Genomic DNA, 22,272 nt, shown 5'->3' with positions numbered 1-22,272 from the left:
AACTTTCGCCCCCCATGAAAAATGCTTAGTTTTATGCTTTAATAGAGTGCGTTGCTGTTGGATTTGCTCTTTTATTACTTGGTTTTATATTTTAAATATAGTTTAATATATGCAGCTATATAATAGTTATTTAAAATTTGAATACTACGGCTTTGTCGAATTATTTATACTCATTATAATTATGCTTCAGCTTTTAAACTAAGAACTTTAAACTAATTTTTGTTGTGTTTGCTCCGCTTTTTCTTCGGCCAGGATGCTATTATTTTCTGTTTTTATTTGCTACTTTAGTGTGCTAAATACGTATATCGTTAAATTATTATTAATTACACACTTGAACAACTTCGTGCGAGAATTGTTACGATCGTTGATTAGGTGTTTAAAAACTATATAATACAAAAAGTCTTGGCGTTAAATGATAATTGTTTAAACAAAATAATTAAATTATTTTGCGCTGGTTTACAGTTTCCATTTGTTGCTTGTCTCACACACACACACACACGCACACACAGGCACACACACAAACACACATACATATTAATAAATTAATTAAACATTTTGCTGTTTGTACTCAAAACCGCTTCGAATCCCTTACAGTTTGGCCTTTCATAAGAAGCCCATGTCGAGGGCAGTGTAGAGGGCGCGAATGTCGCTGTGGGCGGAGATGCGCCAGAAGGGGAAGTTCATGGCCTTGGCGGCGGTCTCCTCCTCGTTCCCATCCCCAATCACCACGTAGGTGCTCTTGCGGCCAAAGCGAGTCACGATCCGCTCATAGCAGGTTTCATGGCCTGCCGAAAAGAGGGAAAAACTGGTTATATCTCGGATTGATCTACCAACGCCAACCATCATCCTCACTCACCGATTTTGTGCGCACTGTAAATGTTCTCGATGTTGAAGATGCCGCCCAGTCCGAACAGCAGGACCTTGGCCAGCGCCGGGGCCAGTTGCGTGGAGGTGACCAGCACGTTGACGCAGTTCTCCCGCTGGGAGATCATGCTCAGGCACTTGAGCGCCAGCGTGGCCCAGTTGTCGGTTGCCACCTCGATTTCCGAGCGGATCTGCAGCCAGGCCTCTCGCTTTCCGGGTCCCAGAAGGGTGCCCACACTGGAAGGTAGAGGATTAAAGGATTTTCGATCAGTCAGGATTAAGTAAAGAAGATTAAAGATAGAGTATTAAAGTTATGGCTTCTCAAAGTCGGTTATTGTACAAAGAGTGACCGATTTTATTTTTAACAGAAAGCAAAGAAGAACAAGGACTCATCTATACTCACTTTCCGCGATAGCTGTTGTAGATGTCCTTGATCTTGCGGTAGCGGAAGGCCAGCTTGCGCATCCAGTCGACGCCGCCCCTCACGCCGGTGGGCAGGCAGAGATTGGGCGGGGCGCCTGGAGGAGTGTTCGTGTGGAAGCCGTCCGTGGCGAAGTTGTAGGCGCTCAGGTCCTGGCCATTGTCGTCCGAGCTGACGTCGTCGATGTGCACCTGGTCGCACTCCTCGATCTCGTTAAAGAAGAAGTGCGTGTCGGCCATGTTGAAGACCATCTCCTCCATGCGGAAGGCGATGGTCATCAGGGAGCTGTGGTCTTTGGTGTATCGGTTGGCATAGCTGCCCGACAGCAGCGTGTGGAAGATGATCAGGGTCTCGTCCAGGTCCCAGACGAACACCCTCTCCGGTGGCTTCACCGCCTCACTGTTGCCAGTGTCCGAGGCAGTGCTTCTGGTGGGGCTAGGCTGCTGATGGCGTCTACCACGCGCCCGTCCCGTCTTACCGGTGGGTGTGGTCTTGCTGGCTGCCACGCCACCCGATCCGGCGGTGCCCACACTACTTCCTCCGCTGGAGTTGAGAGCAGCGGCCGCAGCAGCGGCGGACACATTGCCCAGTGGGCCAATTCCGGAGCCGGTGCTCGGCGAGATCGGGAGCGGGGAGTGCGGCGAGTGGGTGGTCTGGTGCACCGGCGTCGTCGAGTGGGTGTCCGTGGGACTCTCGGAGAGATTCGAGGAGGCCGCCACATGGAAGCCGTGTCCATGACTCGCACTCGAGCTGGGCGAGCTGACCGCGTACGGAGAGTAGTTGGCCGGACTGTAGTAGTTGCCGTACTGCTCGTTGTAGTAACCGCCGTAGTCCTGCTGCCCGAAGTTGTTGTACCCGGCATACGGGCTGCTGTACAGCTGCGAGTTGTTGTTGCCACTGGCGGCATAGCTGGGCGTCAAGTAGGCCGCCGCTGCAGCCGCCGCTCCGGGTTCCATCTTGGCCTGGCGGGCAGCCGTTGCCGCCGCATAAGGAGTTCCGTATCCGGAGTAGAACGGCGGCGGCGTGTACTGCTGCATGCTGTTGTAGTAGTAGTAGTCGTGTTTGCCATCGTAGACCGCTGCTGCTGCTGCTGCCACCGCCGAGGAGTTGACCGCCACTGCTCCTCCGTCCAGCGGATTGCTGGCCGAGCTGCAGCCGTACAAATTGGAGCCGGCCACCGAGCCGTTGTCCAGCGCAGCGTGCACTTGTCCCGGACTGCGGGACTCCGACTTGACCGCTGCACTCGAGCCAGTGCCATCGTGCGTCCAGTGCGACATCACAGTTGCTCCGCCCACCACACCATCCTCGCCAGAGACGCCGCCGCTGGCGCCACCAGCCTGTTGATATGTGGAGAAACTGCTGCCGGCGGATTGGGCAAAACTGGAGGCTGTGGCCAGGCTGCAGCTGCTCGAGTTCACATTCGGATTGGCATTCCCGTTCGAGTAGTGACCGCCCAGCGAGGCCAGCGATCCTATTGTCGGTTGGAGCGGTTGGCTCTGCGGCGGCAATCCCAGCGGACTGCACTGACCAACCCCGCCTCCTCCTCCGCCACCGCCACCGCCTCCGCCTCCGCCCACACCGACACCCATGCCGGCACCGGCGCTACTGGGTCCATTGCTGGCCAACACGGTGCTGGAATGGGATTGCTGATGGGATTGCTGCTGCTGTTGTTGCTGCTGCTGTTGCTGCTGCTGCTGCTGCTGATGCGTCTGTTGCTGCTGGGGTTGCTGTTGCTGCTGTGACAGATTGCAGAGGCTGCAAGGAGATAAGAGGAGAGGCGTCATGAGTGGGGGAGCTAATTAATGGGGTGGTGTAAAGTGTGGGAATATATACTCTATTATAAAATCCTTAACAAAGGCAGCTTTAAATTTAAACTACACTCAACTACAGTTCTCAATTGACATAAATACTTAAATTGGAGTGTATCATATGAAATTTAAAATTCTGCCTATCAAATCGCACATGGCTATATTAGAAGTCAATTTATGTTTATTAAGATTATAAATATTTTAAACCCGTTCTCAATAAATTCTATAAATCCTTAGGCGGCAAACATGACTAATGTAATAACCGAGTAACTGAGACTGCTTTATATCAATCGAGGTGTTTATATTGAAACCGGTTGCGCTAATTTATATCTGCCAATAAAATGGAGGCGGCTAAATCAAAGTATTTATTTTAGGATTATTTGTTTATTAAAATACGTACTTACAGCTTAATTATACCTATAATTAGCCTAACCCTGAAGAAAACTACTTATTAAATTACAAAACTTTCAAAATGGAATTCTCTATTAAACAGTTGTAAGTATTTTACTTCAATTGGAAACTAACAAACTTATGAATTTTAAACGACTTCCAGACAATTTGTAATGCATTTAGGACAGAAACAACTTAAGATTGAGTATAATACATGAGGGACCCACAAAACACACATGAGGAATTTCTTTGTGTGGAAGGGCATCGCAACACAGAACCTTTTGCTCGTTAAGGAAACACATAAAATAGTTTCCAATAATCTTTAAACAACCATTAAATTAACGGCACGTAGTCGTTCGGTTCTCGGTTGCCCATTCCCCGATCCCCGATCCCTTTGGCCACGGAGACCAAGTCAAGTGCTTTCCAGTTGAAGTCCCGGGCGAAGAGGTCTTCCAAATCTTGTCAAGTGTTATAAATATTTTTCTACGAGCTGGCCGTTCGTTCCCCTCTTCCTGTCGCTGCATTTTTTCGGCTTGTTTACTGGGATCTCGAGAAGAAATCGCTGGGAATCGGTGTGGTGCGGGGCACTTGAGCGGATCGCTGGGTTCGCATTTTGGTGGCATGTGCGGAGTGTCCCGGACATGTCCTGACCTTCCCCATCCCCTTGCTGGCCATGTGTGCAGCAAATGTTGAACTCGCTTAGAGCGGCGACAAATATTTTTTTTATATATTCGTATTTAACGATTTGTGTTTTGATGGTTTTTTGTGTTGGTCTGGTGTTATTGCTTTTCGAGTAGGACATTATTAAGTGGACAAATTGGAAAATCTTTAAGGCTCACTAAAATGCAAATAAAACTGAGCAGTAATGGAAAGTCAAATAAATCACAGCCACGGGAAAATGAAAACAACGAAAGGCTTTTGGTAATTTTGGAGGAAAATGGAGGGGAGAAATTCAATCCTTATCGAGGCAATTAAGAGAAGTTTCCTTCGTTAAAAATACAGCGTTATATAATCAGCTGCCAATTAAGATATATAAATCTTACATAGAAAGTGTATTGCCTTGATCGTAATATTTTCTATCTTAAAGTAGCAAGATAGATATAAACTCATTTAAAGACAGGGTTATTTCCCTATTGAGGATCATTATTTTAAATTGCTCTCTAGTCTAATGATTTATCTGCCTCACTTTCTTCCTTTGCGTATACCACATTTCCACATTTTCCGCCATCGACTTCCCCCATCCGGCTTGGAAAATATTCAACAATTTTTCATAATTTTAATAGGAAGGTAAATTAAGTGCCCAATTTCCAAAGGAATCTGACACCTTGAGATTCTCTCCCCCGGCTGCAAAGGGGGGACATTTATCTTGCTGGCAGCCACAACAAGGGGAAAATGTGAAAAGGGAGCAGAGCAGCTGGTGAAAGGGGGAAAAGCATTTTCCCAGCGCAGAACGACGCGTGCGCCAGATAGAGGGGAAAAACGAATCAAAACTTTGGTTTGGGGATCTGCCCAACGCACAATACAACATAATGTGTTGGACCAATGGGAGATTTACGAATATTATAATGGAAATTATTGAAGAGGGAGGTAGAGGTCTTTAGGACTAAGCCGCAACTGTTGCCGCCTTTAAGCCCCTTTTAAGTAGTTGGGCCTGGACCGCCTCAAGTCCCTACGATGTCCTCCTGCCCCTTGGCAAGTGTTAAGTGCTCTGACACTTTTCGGTTCTTTTTGTTTTTGGGATTTCGAATTTCGGATTTCGGTCTTGGGCTCTCTCTTCAGTGTCGCAGCTGAAGCGTGCAACGAATTCCTTGAATTTCTGCCGAAGGCATGTGTCAGGTTGTGAGGACCACATGCAAAATATGCACTTCCCTTCCGCCGACGACCCTGGCCCCTTTTCAATTGAAACCAATTGAAGATGGTGCGCCTCCTGTCAAGTGCGAGGGTGTCCCCTGCGTTCTGCTACAAATTGTCTACGCTTACACAGACGGCAACCTTTTTAGAATCCTGGGAAGCAATTTGATAAGAACATGCTGCAAAAGTACCCAGATTTGTAAATCTACTACTATTTATTTTAGGAATTATGTTTGCTTTTGTGCTTTGGGCCTTCTAAGCAACCTTTCAAAAGCCTTGATTTTAATTGAAATGCTTAATAGTGGCAGCACATTCATAAAGTATAATCATTTTTACATGTTGCATGCTCAAGAAATCTTTTTGTATGCTTGTAGCTATATTACTATTTGATAAGTATTTGTTTAAATATAAGATAGTTTATATATTTTATTTTATTTCGACCTACCGGTTGCGTTCATGTGTATCCGTGTGCTCTGTCTTGGGACGTTTAACCTGAAAATAAGCCAAGAAAAGCACATTAGAAATATATATTTAAATGGTGGGTTAAGCGTGTGTTTTGTGTATTTTGTGAATTTTCGCATTTTCGCCGGCCCTGGAAAGAATTTGTTTATAAACAAGGCGGCGCACTCACACCTCAGCGTCTGGCGCGGAATCGCCCTGCTGAGCTCGGCACTTCCACCCCGCCTGAAACTCTATTTGGGTTATCCAGTGCGAGTGGCGAAAGAAAACAGCCAATTTTACATAATTCGCAATCGCCATTTGCTGCTGCGCCAAGCGAATTTTGCGGCCCGAGCTTGTGCGTGGGAAAAAGTTTTACTCAACTGTTACTCGGATGTGCGGCGCCATTTGGGGGGAAGTCGAAAAAGTGGAGAGGAGTTCGGAAAATCAGCAGGTGGCGGCTCATTTTGATAAGGATCCAACAAGGCTAGTTGTGCTTAATGGTATACATCACGAATAAAGCTTATGGGATTCTCTAGCCATTTAGGTACTCAGAAGATCAAGAAAAGATATGGCAGGTTGGGATAAGGTCTATGGTACTATACTACTCTATACCACTATGCTACTTAAAGTATCTCACATGCAACAGCATCAACCCCAAAATTTTACAAAATATTAGAATGCGCCTGCTTTGTTTTTGTTAGTGAAAAACTGTTCTGAAATCCTACTAAAATTAATTTGACAAATGGCAAGAAACGAAGCGAACGAAGACTTATATGCAAATCGAACGGAAGCCAGATAAATCGAAGGCGGACAGAAGGGAGCGGCAAGCCCAGGTGCTGGAATTTGTGCGCCTCTCCGCCCCTAAAAAGGGTTCCTACAGAGCCGAAAGTGCGGGGAGGGAGCGAAAGCTGAGCGGCTTCGGTTGACAGCTTCTGCCGTCCGGCGGGATGACCACACGCACGCACTGTCCATCATCCGGCGAACTGGATGTGAAGGGGGGCAGGATGCGAACGGGTCGGGTTGGTGTGCTCAGATTTGTCGACGGACCAAGGAAACACGCGCATGCGCAGCGGCGGACAAGCGGACAGATTGCCGAACGGTAGCGTTGCGATCTCGGGTCGCGAATTCTGCAGGATTGCGTGCTGCACGAGCAACCGAATTCGAGTTGCAAGTTCGGAGTTGTATGCAAAAGTGAGATAGTGAGATGGTGAGATGGGGCCAAACCAAAATGAAGGGGAGAAAAGAGCCAAATGCAACCTTTTACTAAACTAATTTATGGCACAAGCTGACAACGTAAACATTAACACAGACAACACTCGAGTTGAGGGGGGTTTTTGGATGGTGGCTTCAGCTGAGTGAGAGAGGAAAAGAGTGGGAGATACATGTGTGGTATAAAGACCTGTTTCTGGGCATCTTTAACGAAATTCCTGTGATCGTAATCTCTTTGTCTCTTCTGCTGCTTTAGAAGAAGATTAAAACACACACACACACTGGCACTCGGTCACAAAAAGAAGGCAAACAAAAGACAAGACAAGAAGACGGCGACAAATTTTTTATTAACCCGGCCCTAAGACCCCTACAACCCCTTGAGCGCCCCTCGAACCCCGCAGGTCCCGCGGTTCCCGCGATAAAAATCAAAATAAACAAGAGGAAAATTTGTATCTTCTCGTGGACGAACGCAGAGTGGAATGGGCACCTATCCCATGCACCTTAACACTTTGGCACGTTAATTACGTTTGGGCAACGATCGTGGTAGTATAATCAACAATCGCCAAGTGTCAATCGCAGTGGCCATAATCAATATTTCGACTCCTCCCCCCCGCCCCCACACTCACACACACGCACATACGCACACACACACATGGGCATTCTCTTTGTCATAAATTACATGCAGCGCGTATTGTCGCAGTTGAATTATGGCGTGTTAATTTTTACGATTACGGCTTAAACTTAATTAAAATGTGATTAATGCCGCTGGACGGCCGAAAGCCCAGCTCTGGCTTTTGTGGGCCAGGCTCTTTAAATTCCCATAAAGCCGGCACCCAGACCCACTAGAGCTGTAATTTATGCTCTATTAATATTTCGCCTTAACCATCCGCTCACTACACGTTCGTCACGTTTCCTTCGATCCGACTTTGTCTTAGCCGTAGTTCAGGAACTCATAAAAGAGCCTGGAGTTTACTTTTGGTATGCCAATCCATTAAATCGCCGGGAAACGAACTTTACGCTAATCTGGGCCAGACTTGGCATCCAAACTCCAGTGAATGAAAGGGCTTGTTAATTGGTGGAAGAAATGCATATTATCGGATTGGAATTTGGACGAAAGGAAAACGCTTGTCACTATTTCGGCAGTTTATTAAGCGGTTTTAATGACCTTTGCCAGTTCAGTACCCACAACCAGAGTTAAGCCGATTAATGCGTTGTAATAAAATTGTGGTCAGGTGCCCATAATCTTTATCCCCATTAACGATTTCCCAACAATGCACATGCGTTGGGGTCTTTAAGGCGCTTTTCTTGCCAGGATGGGTCTATAAAAAAATATAATCCTCTATCAAAGTAATCCTCAACTCTGCCTAGAGGCATTCTATTTCTTCGAGTGTATTTGCGAGACTTATTTGCTTAGATTTATGAAATCGAATAACATCTCAACACAACTTAGTTGTCAAGCTGAACCAGATTTATATGTGAAGTGTGCTATGATATCACGCCGCCCAATAGATCACCTTAAAGCATCCTAAACTGTTGTTTGTACATATATTAGACACCAGAGCTAATAAATGTGGACAAGCGATATCTCGCCGTGGAGTTTCACTTTTTGGATGGATGGTACTACCGGCTTGGGGAAGCCCCACAAGGGGCAACCACCAAGGAAGCTACCGCCGACATCTACGAGCATAACCATAGTTATAGCCATAGACATAGCCATACCCATAGTCATAACACTAACAATAACAATAACAATTGCAATAACCGACGGCACTGCCGTCAACCACATCACTTATAAAGCTTCGCGAGGAGCAGTACGACTATGTGATTACCTTTGGCTCGATCATTTTGTCAATTAATCCGCATCGCGGGGCGGCGTAGTTGTATGGCATTAGGGTGACCATTCTGTGGGATGGCGTTTACTGATAACTGATAACTGATTACTTTCACTAGAAACAAACACAAACACACGCGGGGGAGTGAACTCGACCGATTCAGGTAGTTAAGTTTAGTCTTCGATGTTTTGAAATCGAATATAGCAGCAGTTTCAGAACGAACGAACTGTGTATAACTTGTGTATCTTGTATCTAATATCTTGTATCTGCGACTTCGGGCGGATCGACCGTTCCCGTAGCGCTCGCTTTGAGTGGCTCGAATCGACTGAAGCACCGAACCACCAAAACCACCCGACTTTTTGTGGCAGAGGCGCGGCAGCGCTGCTTGAGTGAAAATCCCTGGCTCGGATTCGGATTCGTATGGCTACGAGTATTTGTATCTGGTGTGGTGGTGTCGTCTTGGCACTCGAAACGAGTTCGTGCGAGCGGTGCGCACTCGTAGCAGCCTCTCTCGCTCCCTCCGCCGGCCACAGACCGCTCCTAGACTCCGCCCATTCTCATTCCTATTCCCATTCCCCAAGTCGAAGGGCCCATCCAGCCAGAATATCTCACAGGGGTGGGTCGAAAACCACTTTTCCTCGGAGCCACAAGCCCAAAGTTTGTTGTTTGCTGTTTGCTGTTTCTGTCTCTATATTATTTTTGGTTGTTTTTGGTAAGTATCTCTTGGATGCGGGCGAACAATGGGCATTGTGAATGAGATTTTGCCGCTGGGCAAACGTACCAACTGAAAAGTGGGTTTCCTATGCGCATAAATGAATAAATTAATTTGAACCAACTCCGCCACCATTCGAGCGCATTACACAAATTAATAAGCTAATCAGATGAAGTTTCTCGGACTGTTCAATGGAAACCGCCGGCAATTTAATGGCAATCGTAAAACGCGCAACACGTATATCGGGTAATTCAAAACGCCTAAAACACATTGGGTTCGATGGATCCGTAGAGAAGGAGCTCCAAAAATCGAAATGCTCATGTAAGACGAGCCGAAGTGTGCTGGGCATAATCTAACCGATACACGATATGGCATATGGGACATGGGACATGGGACATCCGATCTCTGGACGGACTAGCGAGTGCCATAAACAAATTGGCATCTAATCAAAATCACAGGGCTCTCTTCGTCCATGCAGACGTGAATCACTTTCGATGGTAATTGGGTACCATAAACACGATGGCTTAGAGCCACTAATGAGCTCGATTTAATGAAGTAGAATGCTCAAACAGGATGGAGGCCAATTGATGTTGATTGGGGGCATCGCTGGGAAATTACTGCGCACATGAACTTTAAATTGTGTCGAAACTTCATTCGTATTGAGTGCCAAACTGAGGAAATTCTAGTAAAACTATTTGACATTTTCATTTTCAGTGAACATTGTAGGGACTTAAATTTGTCATTACTTTTCTAAAATCGAATAATTGATCTAATATGTAATTAGTTGTAATTTGCTCTCCTCGTTATCACTCTTACAACAACTAACCCATGCAATAAATAAAAAGTTGTTTAATACGAGTATTCGTTTTGCATAAATATATATTTCCTAGACGTTTCGTATTTATTTATTTTTGAGTGCCGTCTCCGACGAGACCAAACAATTGGATCGTGTGGTAAACAATTTATATTGATGCAGCACTTGCCTTTCGGCCCAACAGAGACTGACGTAAAAGCCTGGATGTAATTACAAGTAAACAGAAACAAGTGCAGTTGAGTAAATGGGCGACTCACATGCAATGGAATTCCGGCAATAGGCCCATTCGATGCCACAAGAAATAAATAAATGTAAGCTAGAAATTTGATTATGGCATTTCGGAAGCGCTTTCCAAACCGAAAATCGAGCATGACCCCAAAGTGGGGGAGTGGACCGACCTCTTGGTGGCTACATTTTGGGGGGGCAGTGAATCGCCGAGTGAATCGGCGGGCATTAAATTAGCTTTAATCGCTTTAGCACGATCGTGAGACAACATGTCGTCAATTATATCTACGAAGATCATCCTTCCCTCCTGCCCGCAGTTGGCCACTCGGGGAGTCTTCTGTAAACAAATCTGCGCGCAATTCGCTGCATTTGCAGATATTTCTGCGGCCTGGCTTGTTGCTGAGACTGGCACATTTGTCGTGGACCGGTTGCCGATCGTCCACCATCCACCATCCACCATCCAGCATCCAGTATCCCAGATTCCCAGTTTCCCCCTGGAGCAGCAGATCCCCCCCGCAACTGAACTGAACGTGCTGATCGTGCGACTGCAAAAGCCTGCTGCACAATGGAGAATCGGAGAAACGGAGAATCGGAGAGTCAGAGAATCGGGGTATCCGGGTATCAGGGAATCGCACGGGGGCAGGGTGGAGCTGAAAAGTGTTTAAGATTTACGTTCAGTTTTGATCGGCCCGGACCTCCCCGAGTGTAGTATTAATTTTACACAGCCAAAGGAAGTTAGAGGGGGCGGGGGGAGGCGGGTGCAACATGGTTGGGATCGAGAGGCCTGTGCCACAACGTTGCACGTTGGGCGCCATTTTAATGCAAAAGTTTTAACACCTGAGTCGAGCACATTTGTTGCCATGTTCGCATTCTTACAACTTGATCTGCTGGGCCTGCGACTGTTCGCCGAACATCTAGATAAGGACTTGGATTTGGCCACAGCACCAGGGACATTGAATTGCTTGTCCGTTGTCATTTGCTTGGATGACCAGTGTGCCCCCACTGCTCCCCTGTTTCCCCTCCCCCGCACTCCGCAGAGCACCGGGTACTCCGGTTCAAAAGTCGTCGAGGAATGCGTCACCCGATTGGCGAGTCCGCGAATTGGGTCAGTTTTTCCATGCTATGCTGATTAGGGAAGTTTCACATTTGTCAGCACATGCCAAGCGTCTGAGGCATTCGTCTATGCAACCCTTTTGAAAAAAATATTGCTGAGCCATGGAGATCCGACCGCATTTATAAAATACAGAACAAAACGATGAGTAGCTCAGTCCAGGGAGCTGGAACGATACTTGCACAAATGAAATGCCAAGATGAGTTTGGTATGCTGATTTCTGGAGTTTGGGGTTTTTTCGTTTTGTAGCCGGGCTTCCGAAGGGGAACTGCACATGGGATTACAATTCTGAAAATCTTGAATAAAACGATTTGGTAATAAAACCGCTTCATAGACAAAACCGCACTGAACTTTCCTTGGTCCGCTTGTCACTCATTTAGTTCCGCAGAAACTTGCAAAATAAATGGAAAAGTCAACAGCGAATCTGCATTTCCTATGGAAAACACATTTCCCACTTGTACAAATATTTATAGGGTAACTCCAGACGATCAGCTGTTCCAGAGATCCCATATCAATCGAATCGACTCGATCGTAAATCACACAAAAATCGTGTTTTCTATCCCATCACAGCCACAGGCGCATTAGCCGAATATATAATTTTGAGAGGCCATTTTATGGCTTGAAGATCATTAAAGTGCGCATAGCCAACTACTGTGCTGGTTCCATAAAAGAATCTGAACATAAACTTGAATTTTATGAATCAACAAGGGTGCTCGAACACAAAATCGGATAGCAAAGCTAAACAAAGACTTGGTCAGTGGTCTATGTGGTCTATGTGGGCGTTTGCCTGGGTCTTGATATCCCCGATAAAAAAAAAAACTAAAAAAACAAAAAGCAAAAAAACAATGGATACAAAAATAAACCGAGTGGGGAATTGCACTTGCAGTTCATTATGATTGAGCCGATTATTATGACCACCAGGGTCGGCGAGAAACGGTTCGTTTATGCTTTCATTCTTGGGAAAAATTATGCGGAACCTGTGTTTCAGTTCCAGGCACGTGCCGATCCGCGACTGATACATATCTACATACATATGTATGTATGTCTGTATGTATGCATGCACATCCGATGGGGGTCAGGTCGGAACGAATGGGAGGCGGTGAATCGCCATGGTGACCCAGGCGGAGCAAACATTGGCCAGGAATTTCATTAAAAGGCAAGGCAAAGCCGAAGCCCAAAGACCAAAGCCGAGCAGCTGCTATGTGTGTGTTCTTCTGGCAACCGGCGCACAACCAACCACCCACCCAACCACTCCACCACCCATTCCACCGCCCACTCCGGCCCCTCGCACCACCCATCAACCTGCCGCCGACTGGGCCACCCACCGAGCGAAGTGTGTCGCCTGTCACTGCGAATGAGCATCAAAACTGCCGCAGAACGGCACAACTCCAGAATGCCAGAATGCCAGGATGGCAGAATGGATTGGATTGGATTGGAACGGAGCGAATTGAGGTGGATGTGGGTGGAGGTAGAGGTGGGTGGAGGTTTACCTGTGGGAACGGCTCTCTAATTAATTTAATTACGTGCTCTCGACTAGCGCGTGTCAAAACGCGCAGCGACCCAACAACGAACAACAAAATTAAATACTCACGCCTCGGTGGGCTCTAATCAAATGCGCCCTCAAGTATGCAATGGAAACATATGCTTTTACCGGATGGCTAACGCAGGGTATTAGGTAAGCGGGTGTGCTCGACTAGGGGTAAGCTTTTTACCATATGCTACTACGGCAATATAGCTAGGGCAAATATGAAGTGAACCATTACTTTCTGTTGCACTTACAATTTAGTTATAGTTGGGATATGAAACTGTAAAGTATAGTTTGTAAACTCAAGGATATAATGTAATCTTTTAAACTTTCAAACAGAGTCAAATGCTTTCTTAACTCTATTATGTATCCTTCTTTATATGCTTATAGAGGTTCCAACTTACTGGGTACACTGTAGTCGATACCCTTCGCATGTTCCGCCAATTTGCCCGCGTTGTTCTCTGGGTTAACCGTTGCCAGGCCTATGAAATGGTGCTTGCAACCACTCTCCCCGTCTGGAAAACAACAACATTGAGGCATCGCTGACAAATTGAATTTGTAAACTTGTCCGCGGGCAACAACAAATCATTGGAGACCCCCCTGGGATGCTGTTTCGGTTGCTGATCCGCCCGTTGCCATAACCGTCCGGATTCCGGAGTCAGGAGGAGGAGGAGGAGGAGGAGGCGGAGGCGGAGGACGCCCGATACGGAGGTGGAGGAGGTGTGGATGCCATGGGACGGTGGTAATCCAATACCCAAGCCCTATCTATGTTACGCTCCTCTGGACGGACTTTCTAACTCGGTCTCAGTTCGCCGGCTCGGTTCTTTCCTCCCAACCGCCCAGCCCACCCCCACAAAAAAAAAAAAAAACAGTGGCGAAAGTGATGTGAAATTATAGACCTGCTCTCGGGCGGTGGGGGGCGTGTCAACGCAGTTGGAAAAAAAAACACACACGCATACGCACAATTATTAACACTTATTAATGTTGAGGTTTCGATATAGATGGCACCCCAGGGCTTAAATTAAAGTCATCCCGAGTGCCAAACAGCTGCCTCAAGTGTCGCACTTGAGCCGATCTGGGTCCGGAATCCGGAATCAGGGGGTTGCAACCCCGGGGCTTGAGTGGGGTTGGGCGTTGGCTTTGTCGCTGTTTAAGTAGTCATTAAGATCGAGTGCGGATAAGATTTTTATTCACAGCTGGCTGTCCTGTACCACCGGTAGTACCACCAGTCCAGTCGCCAACCCCTCGCCAAAAAAAAAAAACAAAATAAGAACCCCGCCTCGCAATTAGCCAACAACCTTTGACTCCGGCCCAACTCCCAACATGGCTCGCCGGGATCCTGGTATCCTGGCTGTCCGGGGCAAGCTATTGACAGCTATTGTCTTCTAATTAAACAACAATGTTGACCTATTCTCAAGATGTCACGGATCGGGTTCAACGGAAACTTCCTTTTGGGTTAAAAAATCATTGCAAATTATTTACACTATTTTTTCGGCAAATCGATTTCATTGTTTGTTAATTAAAAACTTTTGATTGCTAAGCGAAGAACAACCCTCCAAGAAGTTGGGCTTCTTCTAACCCTTTGCGTTTATCTCCTGAAGAAGTTGCTTGTTATCCCTTCAACCCTTTTCTTGCAATAATTAAGTTGAAGGGAAGACAGTATTGTAAATTATAAAGCTGAGATGGGACTGAGTGAGCACTAACGATGTCTTGCGGATTACGGGATACTTTTGAAAAATAAATTACAAAATATTCTTGATACATGGTTAAAAAGAGAGCAAAGCTTTATTTTCACATAGCAACTCTTTTTTTGTAGAATAGTTAGCTTTCCCAGTTCACACTATAATAAATAAATCTTTAAATCAATTTCTTCAATGAATCTCCCCAGTTTAGGACAGAGATTCCACACTGCGGCTGATGGCGAACCGCAAACTGTGCCAACTGTGCAACACTTGGTCTTGGGCAACTGGTAACTTGTATCTGGTAAATGGTAACAAGTAAATGGTAACTGGTAAATGGTAGACGGCAACCGAATACCCTGCTGAACTATCAGTTACACTTACACCATATGTGGCAGCCCTAAAGTTGCCGCGTATCGTTTTCATCACTCAGACCTTGGCCACATTTAACTTTGGCGCGGCAGCCGGTCGACAATTGTGGAAATTCTAACTATTAAAATGGGTATAAAAATGGCAAATACTTGATTATTTCCGTTAAACTTAATTACGGCAAAAACTGAACGGCAAGGCCGAACCGAAATGAGGGAAATACGTCTAGTATTACCAGTTCAAATGGAAGGGCGGCGTAAAGCTGAATTGCGACCAACTGTTGATGGGACAACTTTCGAGGCGGGGAACAGGTGCGCCCGGCACTGGGAATCGAACCGGAATCGGTGCGGAAACCCTATCGAAATCGGAGGATGATGGGCCGGGATCTAAGCCTCTGGACCCTTGCCGCTGCATCCCTGCCAGCACTTTCATCTACCACCTCGCTCCTCCCTTCAGACGATCCCGAATACCGAGCACCGAATATCGAATTTCGCTTTACCGCCTCGCCAATCAATGGACGAAATGTGAATGATTTGTTTGTTGGCATTTTGGCTGCCAATTGTCCGGATTTCGGAGGCTGCTACTGCTGCTGCTGCTGCACTTTCCCAAGCCCCGAAGAATGGATGGAAAAATGTGCAATGAGGAAATCTGATATTTTTCGTTAGTTTTTTTTTTCCTTTTTGGTTAGACAGCCTGGAAAATTGCTGGGGACGAAGCCAGGCCAGGAAAAAATTCGTGGTAAAATTATGAAAAAATTTAAGAAAAACTGTCACGACTGCTAACGAGTAATGCTATCCCCGTTCCTCTCATTTCGCGCCGTAAAGTCAAAGGTCGCACAAATTTATCTCGGAAAAAACCGCTTAATTGGTAGGGGCTTTCGGTGGGATGGGTTGGAATGGGATGGGTTGGGATCGGATGGGATTGCTTGGGATGGGGTTACAAGGAGGGCAGCTGCCTGTCTGCGCCTTTGACTGACAACAGCCACACCTAAGTAAACCCCGTGGCGGAGAGTCGCAGACGTCGGCAGGAGTCTTATCATGCTCATGCTCCAAGCTGTCTGCCACTTGATTGAACCGGAAATGAGGCGCAAGTTTTGTTTTCACAGGCTGCGACCACTTGACCCCGCAACCCGCTGGCAGTGACACCGAAAAGTGGAATCAAAGTGAACCGAATCCGATGCCGATGTCGATGCCGATGCCAAAACGAACCGAACCGACCCCTTTCCCATAAAACAAAATGTTTTACATCAGTTTTTGGTTAATGTGCCGCTGGCAGAGGCAGCATCCCATTTACCCCGACTGTCAAATAATTATGACAAGTTCATTTCGTCGCACTTTCGCTCATTTGTTTGGCTCCCATTCGCATCTATTTTTCACTCCAATTTTACCAAGAATTCCTGTTAGCGAGGGCAGCCCCGGAATAAGACTCAGACCCGGATCCGGCCCCACCAATTACCGGAGCGTTGTAAGATGCACGGGGCTTTTGATGTGACAGATGTGTGTCCATGTCGCTTGCGAGGTGTATTGCTCCATCACATGGTAGTTCTACGAATAATACTTCTGGATTTAGCCACAAATGTGCATGAAAACTGTTTTTAGTAAGTTCTTAAAAGTATGCTGCGATTATTGAGTGCCATTTAAAAACGGTGACTTGAGAAAAAAGGGTTTCAAGGCAATATATCTACACTTCAATCTATTTTCAAGATTGTTTCGCAATCTGTAAACATAAACTTTGCAGTTTTAAAAATAGTGAAGTACGCAGTTTTAAATAGCATATCTCTGTAAAAATTTGTTACTTATTTACTTGTTTAGCTTAATTGACAACCATTAGATGATGCTGCGCTGTCACTGTTTTGGTGATCTATTCCAAATTATTCACCAAAAATGTGCCCAGGAAAGAGTTGGCACTATATTTAGTGCAGTGATGGCTATCTATAGACGCATGTGGGCTCAAAATATGCTGTCGAAAGTGACAATTGATTGCGTACAGACGTTTTGTATTTGACTGGGCTATTTCGGTATCTGCCTCCATTCAAATTTAGACCAGGAGACAACAATGAGTCACGAGGCTGGAGAGCAGACAAAGCAAATCCCTCTTAAAATGGCCACAGCAAGGTACAAATATTTGCAATCATTAGAGGGCATTAGGATCGGAATCGAGCGAAAAGGACGGTACATCCAACCATTCATCCATCCATCCATCCATATATCCATCAGGCAGGTTGCTCTAATTTTCCGTTCCACATCTTCATCTGCTGACAGGCGACATAAAACAGGATAAAAGGACTAAGCAGCGTCGCCAGTTGAGCGGATTATGCGAGGCTCTAGCGAAACTGGAACAAAAAGCAGGTCCTTCGAGCAGGAGCCTAAGGGATAAACCTCCTGCTACCCTCTCCAATTCTCGCCCTTTTCCAGTGCTGTAACTCAAGCATGATGCATGCAAATTTATGCCATACATTCTGTGGTTTAGCCCTCGGATATGACGTCATAGAAAGGACTCGGGGCCGATTTCAACGGAATTATGTCAGGCGAAAGGCGAGCGATAAGCTCCTTGGCATGAGGAAGTTTTGAAATGAATTTAAAATAGTTATTTTAGCTGATTTGAAGTTCTCTGAAATGTATGTAAATATGAAAGTAGCCACATAGAGTAGGAAATAAAAGAAGCTGTATGTGCCTGATTTTTGATTTCCATAATGACAGTACATCAAAGTGATCAAGCAAATCATCTTCGAATCGAAAACTCGTGCCAGTCTCCAAGGAAGAGTTTCCAATTCGAGCTCCAAGTTTGTTTATTGACTTTGTCTCGACCATGGCTACTGAAATCGCGCTCAACTCAGCACTGGCGAAACTTTCGAGTAAACAAACAAACAAGTTCATTTGTTGAAGTGGCAGAAACCCAGATAAATGCCTCGACTTCGGACGGGAACAGGTAGGTGTATGTATATCCCTTCCAGACAGAGATGGATGCACTTCCTGTGCCACGCCCCAGACAAACATTTGCCATTTAAGCCGAAGGACAATGCGGATTAAGAGCTGGGAGATGGGCGATGAGAGATGAAATGCCAGGACACACTGATTCACAGATTCACAGATTATGTTGTAAAACTGTCGCCGGGCATTTGAAACTGGGGGAATAATGAGATGAGCTTCAAGCGAATAGGCCACCCCCTGCATTTAATTTTAATTTTTGGGACATTCCCAGGGCGTGGCTGAAATGGAGCAGCCGGGCCACAAACGAGAAACGAATTGAAATGCTCGCTATCGTTGGGAACCCGCAGAGCGAAAAGTCCTGCGGGCAGCGCAAATGCACGGACGATGAGGGGGGATGAGGGGCTGAAGGACCCCCAGCCGAAACCCCTGATCCTGTCCCGCTCCTGCCTGCATTGTTTGTTGTTTTAATGGCAACGAGCAAAACGAAAAGCGCAAGGCATCTGCACGGCGTTGTCCTTTTGTACATTCTCTGCTGCTCCTTTTCGACTACTCAAATTTCAATGAAATTATCCTCACGGCATTTGCCTGCCTTCTCTCCCTCTCTCTTTCTTATTTACTCACTCACTCACTCACTCACTCTTCAGCCGTCTCCTTCCCTCCAGTTCGCCCAACAATGCCGCATAAAATGTTTTTCGCTGAAATTATTTGCTAATGGCTCGTCCTTTTTTGCATTCCCATTTATGAGATTTTCGTGTTGTCTCCGATGCTGTCAAATAGATACCCGGAAAAAAAAATGGCGGCAGTTGACGCTTTTGTATCTCTGACGTTTTTGGCTTTCTGCCTTCTTCTGCTTCTTCCTTCCGGCCGCCATCGATGGCAGCCATTTTGGATGGCCGCTGGCAGGAAAAAGCCGCGTTCTGTTTGCCTTGGCAACGAGACAAACACATCGCAAATTGCTTTGCCCGAAAAGTTTGCTCAAGTTACGCCGGAGTTTGTGAGGGAGCTGCCTGGGCAACGACGCATTTATGTGGTATGGAACTCACTTAGAAGCAAAGGAAACCAGCGTACAACTGTCAATCAAAGCGGAGTTCAGCAGAAAAATGTCGATCTAAAGATCTCTACTTTCCATCGAGCTACAGCCCTTGACCTAGTGCCTTCTCGAACTGATCCTTTTTGCGGTTTTATCTTATTCTTATTCTGGTCAAATGATTCCCTCTCGATCGACAGGATATCTGGCTGTGGCCCTTTGTGCGCACTTAAGCTGAAAATTCCCTTTTGACTACTGTCTGCATTGTGTCCTGCGTTTAAAGGATCAGCACTGTGCAAATGCGCAGTAGCATCTTTGATTTCTTACAGTTCACTGTACAGTGAGCCTATCTCTCACGATCAACTGCTACCATTTGGGCCACTCGGAGCTAGTCCCTCCAGCATTAAGGGATCGTAATTATGCGCACTTGATGCGGAAAATATGATTGGAAGCACTAGGAGTCAGGTTTGAACAGCTCTAGAAATTGACTGGACTTTGCTGCCTTCTTTCGGTTTTCAATTTGAGTTGAAATACTTTGTGTGCGTTGTGCAATATGCGTGTGGTCTTGGATTTTAGCAAGTCAAGATTGAGGTTGGAAAATATAATATGAATATATGATATACAATACTTTAAAAACAGCCAAAGTTTCCAAAGAATCCATCCATTATAATCTCTTACTATTCAATGACCAAAGTACTCAAAGAAAGGTATGTATGTATGTATGTGTTCATAGACTATAATCTAATATATAATACTTGGCGTACTTAAGTATTTAATACTGGAGTACACAAACTGGACTGGAGAACTTATTGAATTTTGATCTCAATTAATCCTTTAAAACCCCACATAGTAAAAGTTCCACAGATATTAAGTTAGCTCTGATCTCTCAACTTACTTTGTAGTAATCCAGCGTTGAGAAGTTTTGATAGCACGGCACATTATACAACATATTCCAAGTGTTGTGGCTGCTCCTGTCGCTGCTCCTGCGGCACTCGATGCCTGGAACTGCGGATCCTGGCACAGTGGAAATGTCAAAGGGCCCACTGAAAGGGATACTCTTCCATGGCAAATGGGCTTTAAGTGGACTTTACAAGCATAGAAACCAGTTAAACACACTCGAAATGCACACACAAGTCGATATTTAAAGTGTTGAGATGCTGATTGATAATTAATTGAGCCTATTGCGTTATTTTTATCACATGCGCGCTACACAAACGATGGACATTAAATAGCGTTAAGTGAGCAGTTCCGTTTCGCCAATTAATTTGTGCCAAATTGATGTGAAAGATGTGAATTGTATCTCGTTGCGTTTATTTCAGTTTAAGCGCTGAGCCGACGGGGCGAAAAGATACGGATTGGTTTATGGTGGTCCGCTCTCGCCACGAATGTCACATAAAGCTGCGTGTCAACTGATTCGCATTCAACTTGCTCGAAAAGCGCTCATCGCCTCAATCTCGATCGCAAAGCTGACGTCGTCGCCATGCGACTTTTGAGTGAGTTTCCTCTGCGGCAACAGCCAATCAGAAGCGGCTTCCCAGCAGCGCTGCCCTCTCGCTCGCACCTCTGGGCAGCGCCCTGCGTTGCGGCAGGGAAACCACCGCATTGGCCATGTTCTCCAGCTGCTGGCTTGAGTTGCTCCTGCAACTGTTGGCTTGGCCATAGGTGTGTGCTCCGCATGTGGAGTGGAATCGCCGTTGCAGCGTGGAAAGCTCACTTGGAGCCGCTTACAGCTCCAACTGACTGGTGCGAATGCGATTTGTGGGATCGGCTTTGTGCAGATTCCTGGCCCTCCTGTTTTGAAAATAAGTAAATATATTTTAAAAAATTTGGCTTTTTAACTCGCAGTTACTAATGGAAACTGACCTGCGCAACTATTATTTTTTGTATAATGTTGAAAAGGTAACCAGCATTAAGGGTTGTTAACTTAACTCGATGCACAACATTTTCGAATATTTTCGATACAACATGGTTTTCGAAACTTTCACAGCAGGTTGGCAGCGCCGTGAGTTTGCTGCTAGGGCTAAGGCTTCCTGGAAGCCTTATTTCGGAACCCTTCCACGAACGGTTCTGGGTCTCGGTCTACCCTTTTTTTTTTGGGACCCTCGGCTAACCCAATTTGGCAACACTTGATTGGGCGCCAGGCGAAATGTCGACTCGCATTAGTCTGACCAATTTCGGGATATTGCGGACAGCTCCAAGCCGCTGGTCTTTAGCCAAAAATCACAGGGCAGAATAGGCGACATACGGCCAGTTTCGTCTCCTCTTTTGCTCCCTCTTTCATGGCAAAAGGTTATTTTTTTTGTTTTTTTTTTTGTTGACTGGCGTCTGGACGACGACGACAACGATCTTGGAGCAAGTTATCCCTGCACGGCTCAGCGCATCGCGACAGTTGTTAACGTGTTTAATTAGCCCTGCAAATTCAATGAATTGCGACAGTAACAGTTAGGCTTAACAACACACAACAGCCCCCGCAGCAGAGCAAAGTCCCCCACTCCGCCAGGGCACTCCCTTCTCCACATATCCAAATATTTGTGCAGCCATTTTGAATTGTCCTGGTGCTGCGAGGACGTGGAATCCTCCCCCGTCGGCAGGCGAGGATTTTCGAACGCATGCGCGCGGAAAAGCACTCAATGTTGACTCTTGAAGGTGTGGAAATGGGAGGGAGGGAGGCAGTGCTAATGGAATGGTGCCATGTAGCAGGGCGACTGGCGGAGGGCGTTTTCCTAATTCCATCCGACTTTAAGCCGTAAACTACGGTGTGGCTTTAAATTGGTTTCCTGGTTCGGCGGCGCAGCGGCATAACTTCCTTTAATGAGTCAGATAAAATGGGATAGGCATGATATGCAATAAGGAAATCATTAGTAATATTAGTAATACTCGAACATGTTAGTAATTATATAGTACTACGGTGGATAACATTGCAATCTTCAGTGGGATGGATTGCAATAATGTGCACAAATTATCTGTACTAATTGATAGTCGTTTTTGGCATAAACAAATAATTATTTTGAAAATGTTATGTTGTACTACAATGACTACTAAACTCATAAACTTTTCTGTGACT

General features: G+C 45.9%; 1 protein-coding gene across 2 annotated transcripts; it reads right to left on the bottom strand.

Annotated features, from left to right (window-relative positions):
• Positions 1-29: 29 nt before the first annotated feature.
• LOC6527077 (developmental protein eyes absent) lies at positions 30-20,626 on the bottom strand. Of its 2 annotated transcripts, none has more exons than XM_015198124.2 (5): positions 20,104-20,626; positions 5,780-5,826; positions 1,268-3,040; positions 857-1,101; positions 30-785 (listed from the first exon to the last, which is right to left on the bottom strand). In XM_015198124.2, the coding sequence occupies exons 1-5, from the start codon at positions 20,155-20,157 to the stop codon at positions 604-606; spliced, it is 2,301 nt and encodes a 766-aa protein (XP_015053610.1). In that variant the 5' UTR covers positions 20,158-20,626; the 3' UTR covers positions 30-603. The 2 variants fall into 2 exon arrangements, with proteins under 2 accessions (XP_015053610.1, XP_002088170.1); XM_002088134.4 differs by lacking the exon at positions 20,104-20,626 and adding an exon at positions 8,814-9,152.
• Positions 20,627-22,272: the final 1,646 nt, after the last annotated feature.

The sequence above is a fragment of the Drosophila yakuba genome, chromosome 2L (genome assembly GCF_016746365.2).
Source record: "Drosophila yakuba strain Tai18E2 chromosome 2L, Prin_Dyak_Tai18E2_2.1, whole genome shotgun sequence".
NCBI lineage: Eukaryota > Metazoa > Arthropoda > Insecta > Diptera > Drosophilidae > Drosophila > Drosophila yakuba.
This window is presented reverse-complemented; position numbering and strand designations above follow the sequence as displayed.

What these genes read in the sequence shown, in the direction of transcription:
- LOC6527077 (XM_002088134.4), bottom strand. Translation starts at nt 8,885, where the DNA reads ATGGTCACCCTAATGCCATACAACTACGCCGCCCCGCGATGCGGATTA. An exon ending in ACAAAATGATCGAGCCAAAG is followed by an intron (nt 5,827 to 8,813) that starts GTAATCACATAG and finishes GCTTATTTTCAG; the next exon opens with GTTAAACGTCCCAAGACAGA. An exon ending in TACAACAGCTATCGCGGAAA is followed by an intron (nt 1,102 to 1,267) that starts GTGAGTATAGAT and finishes TCTACCTTCCAG; the next exon opens with TGTGGGCACCCTTCTGGGAC.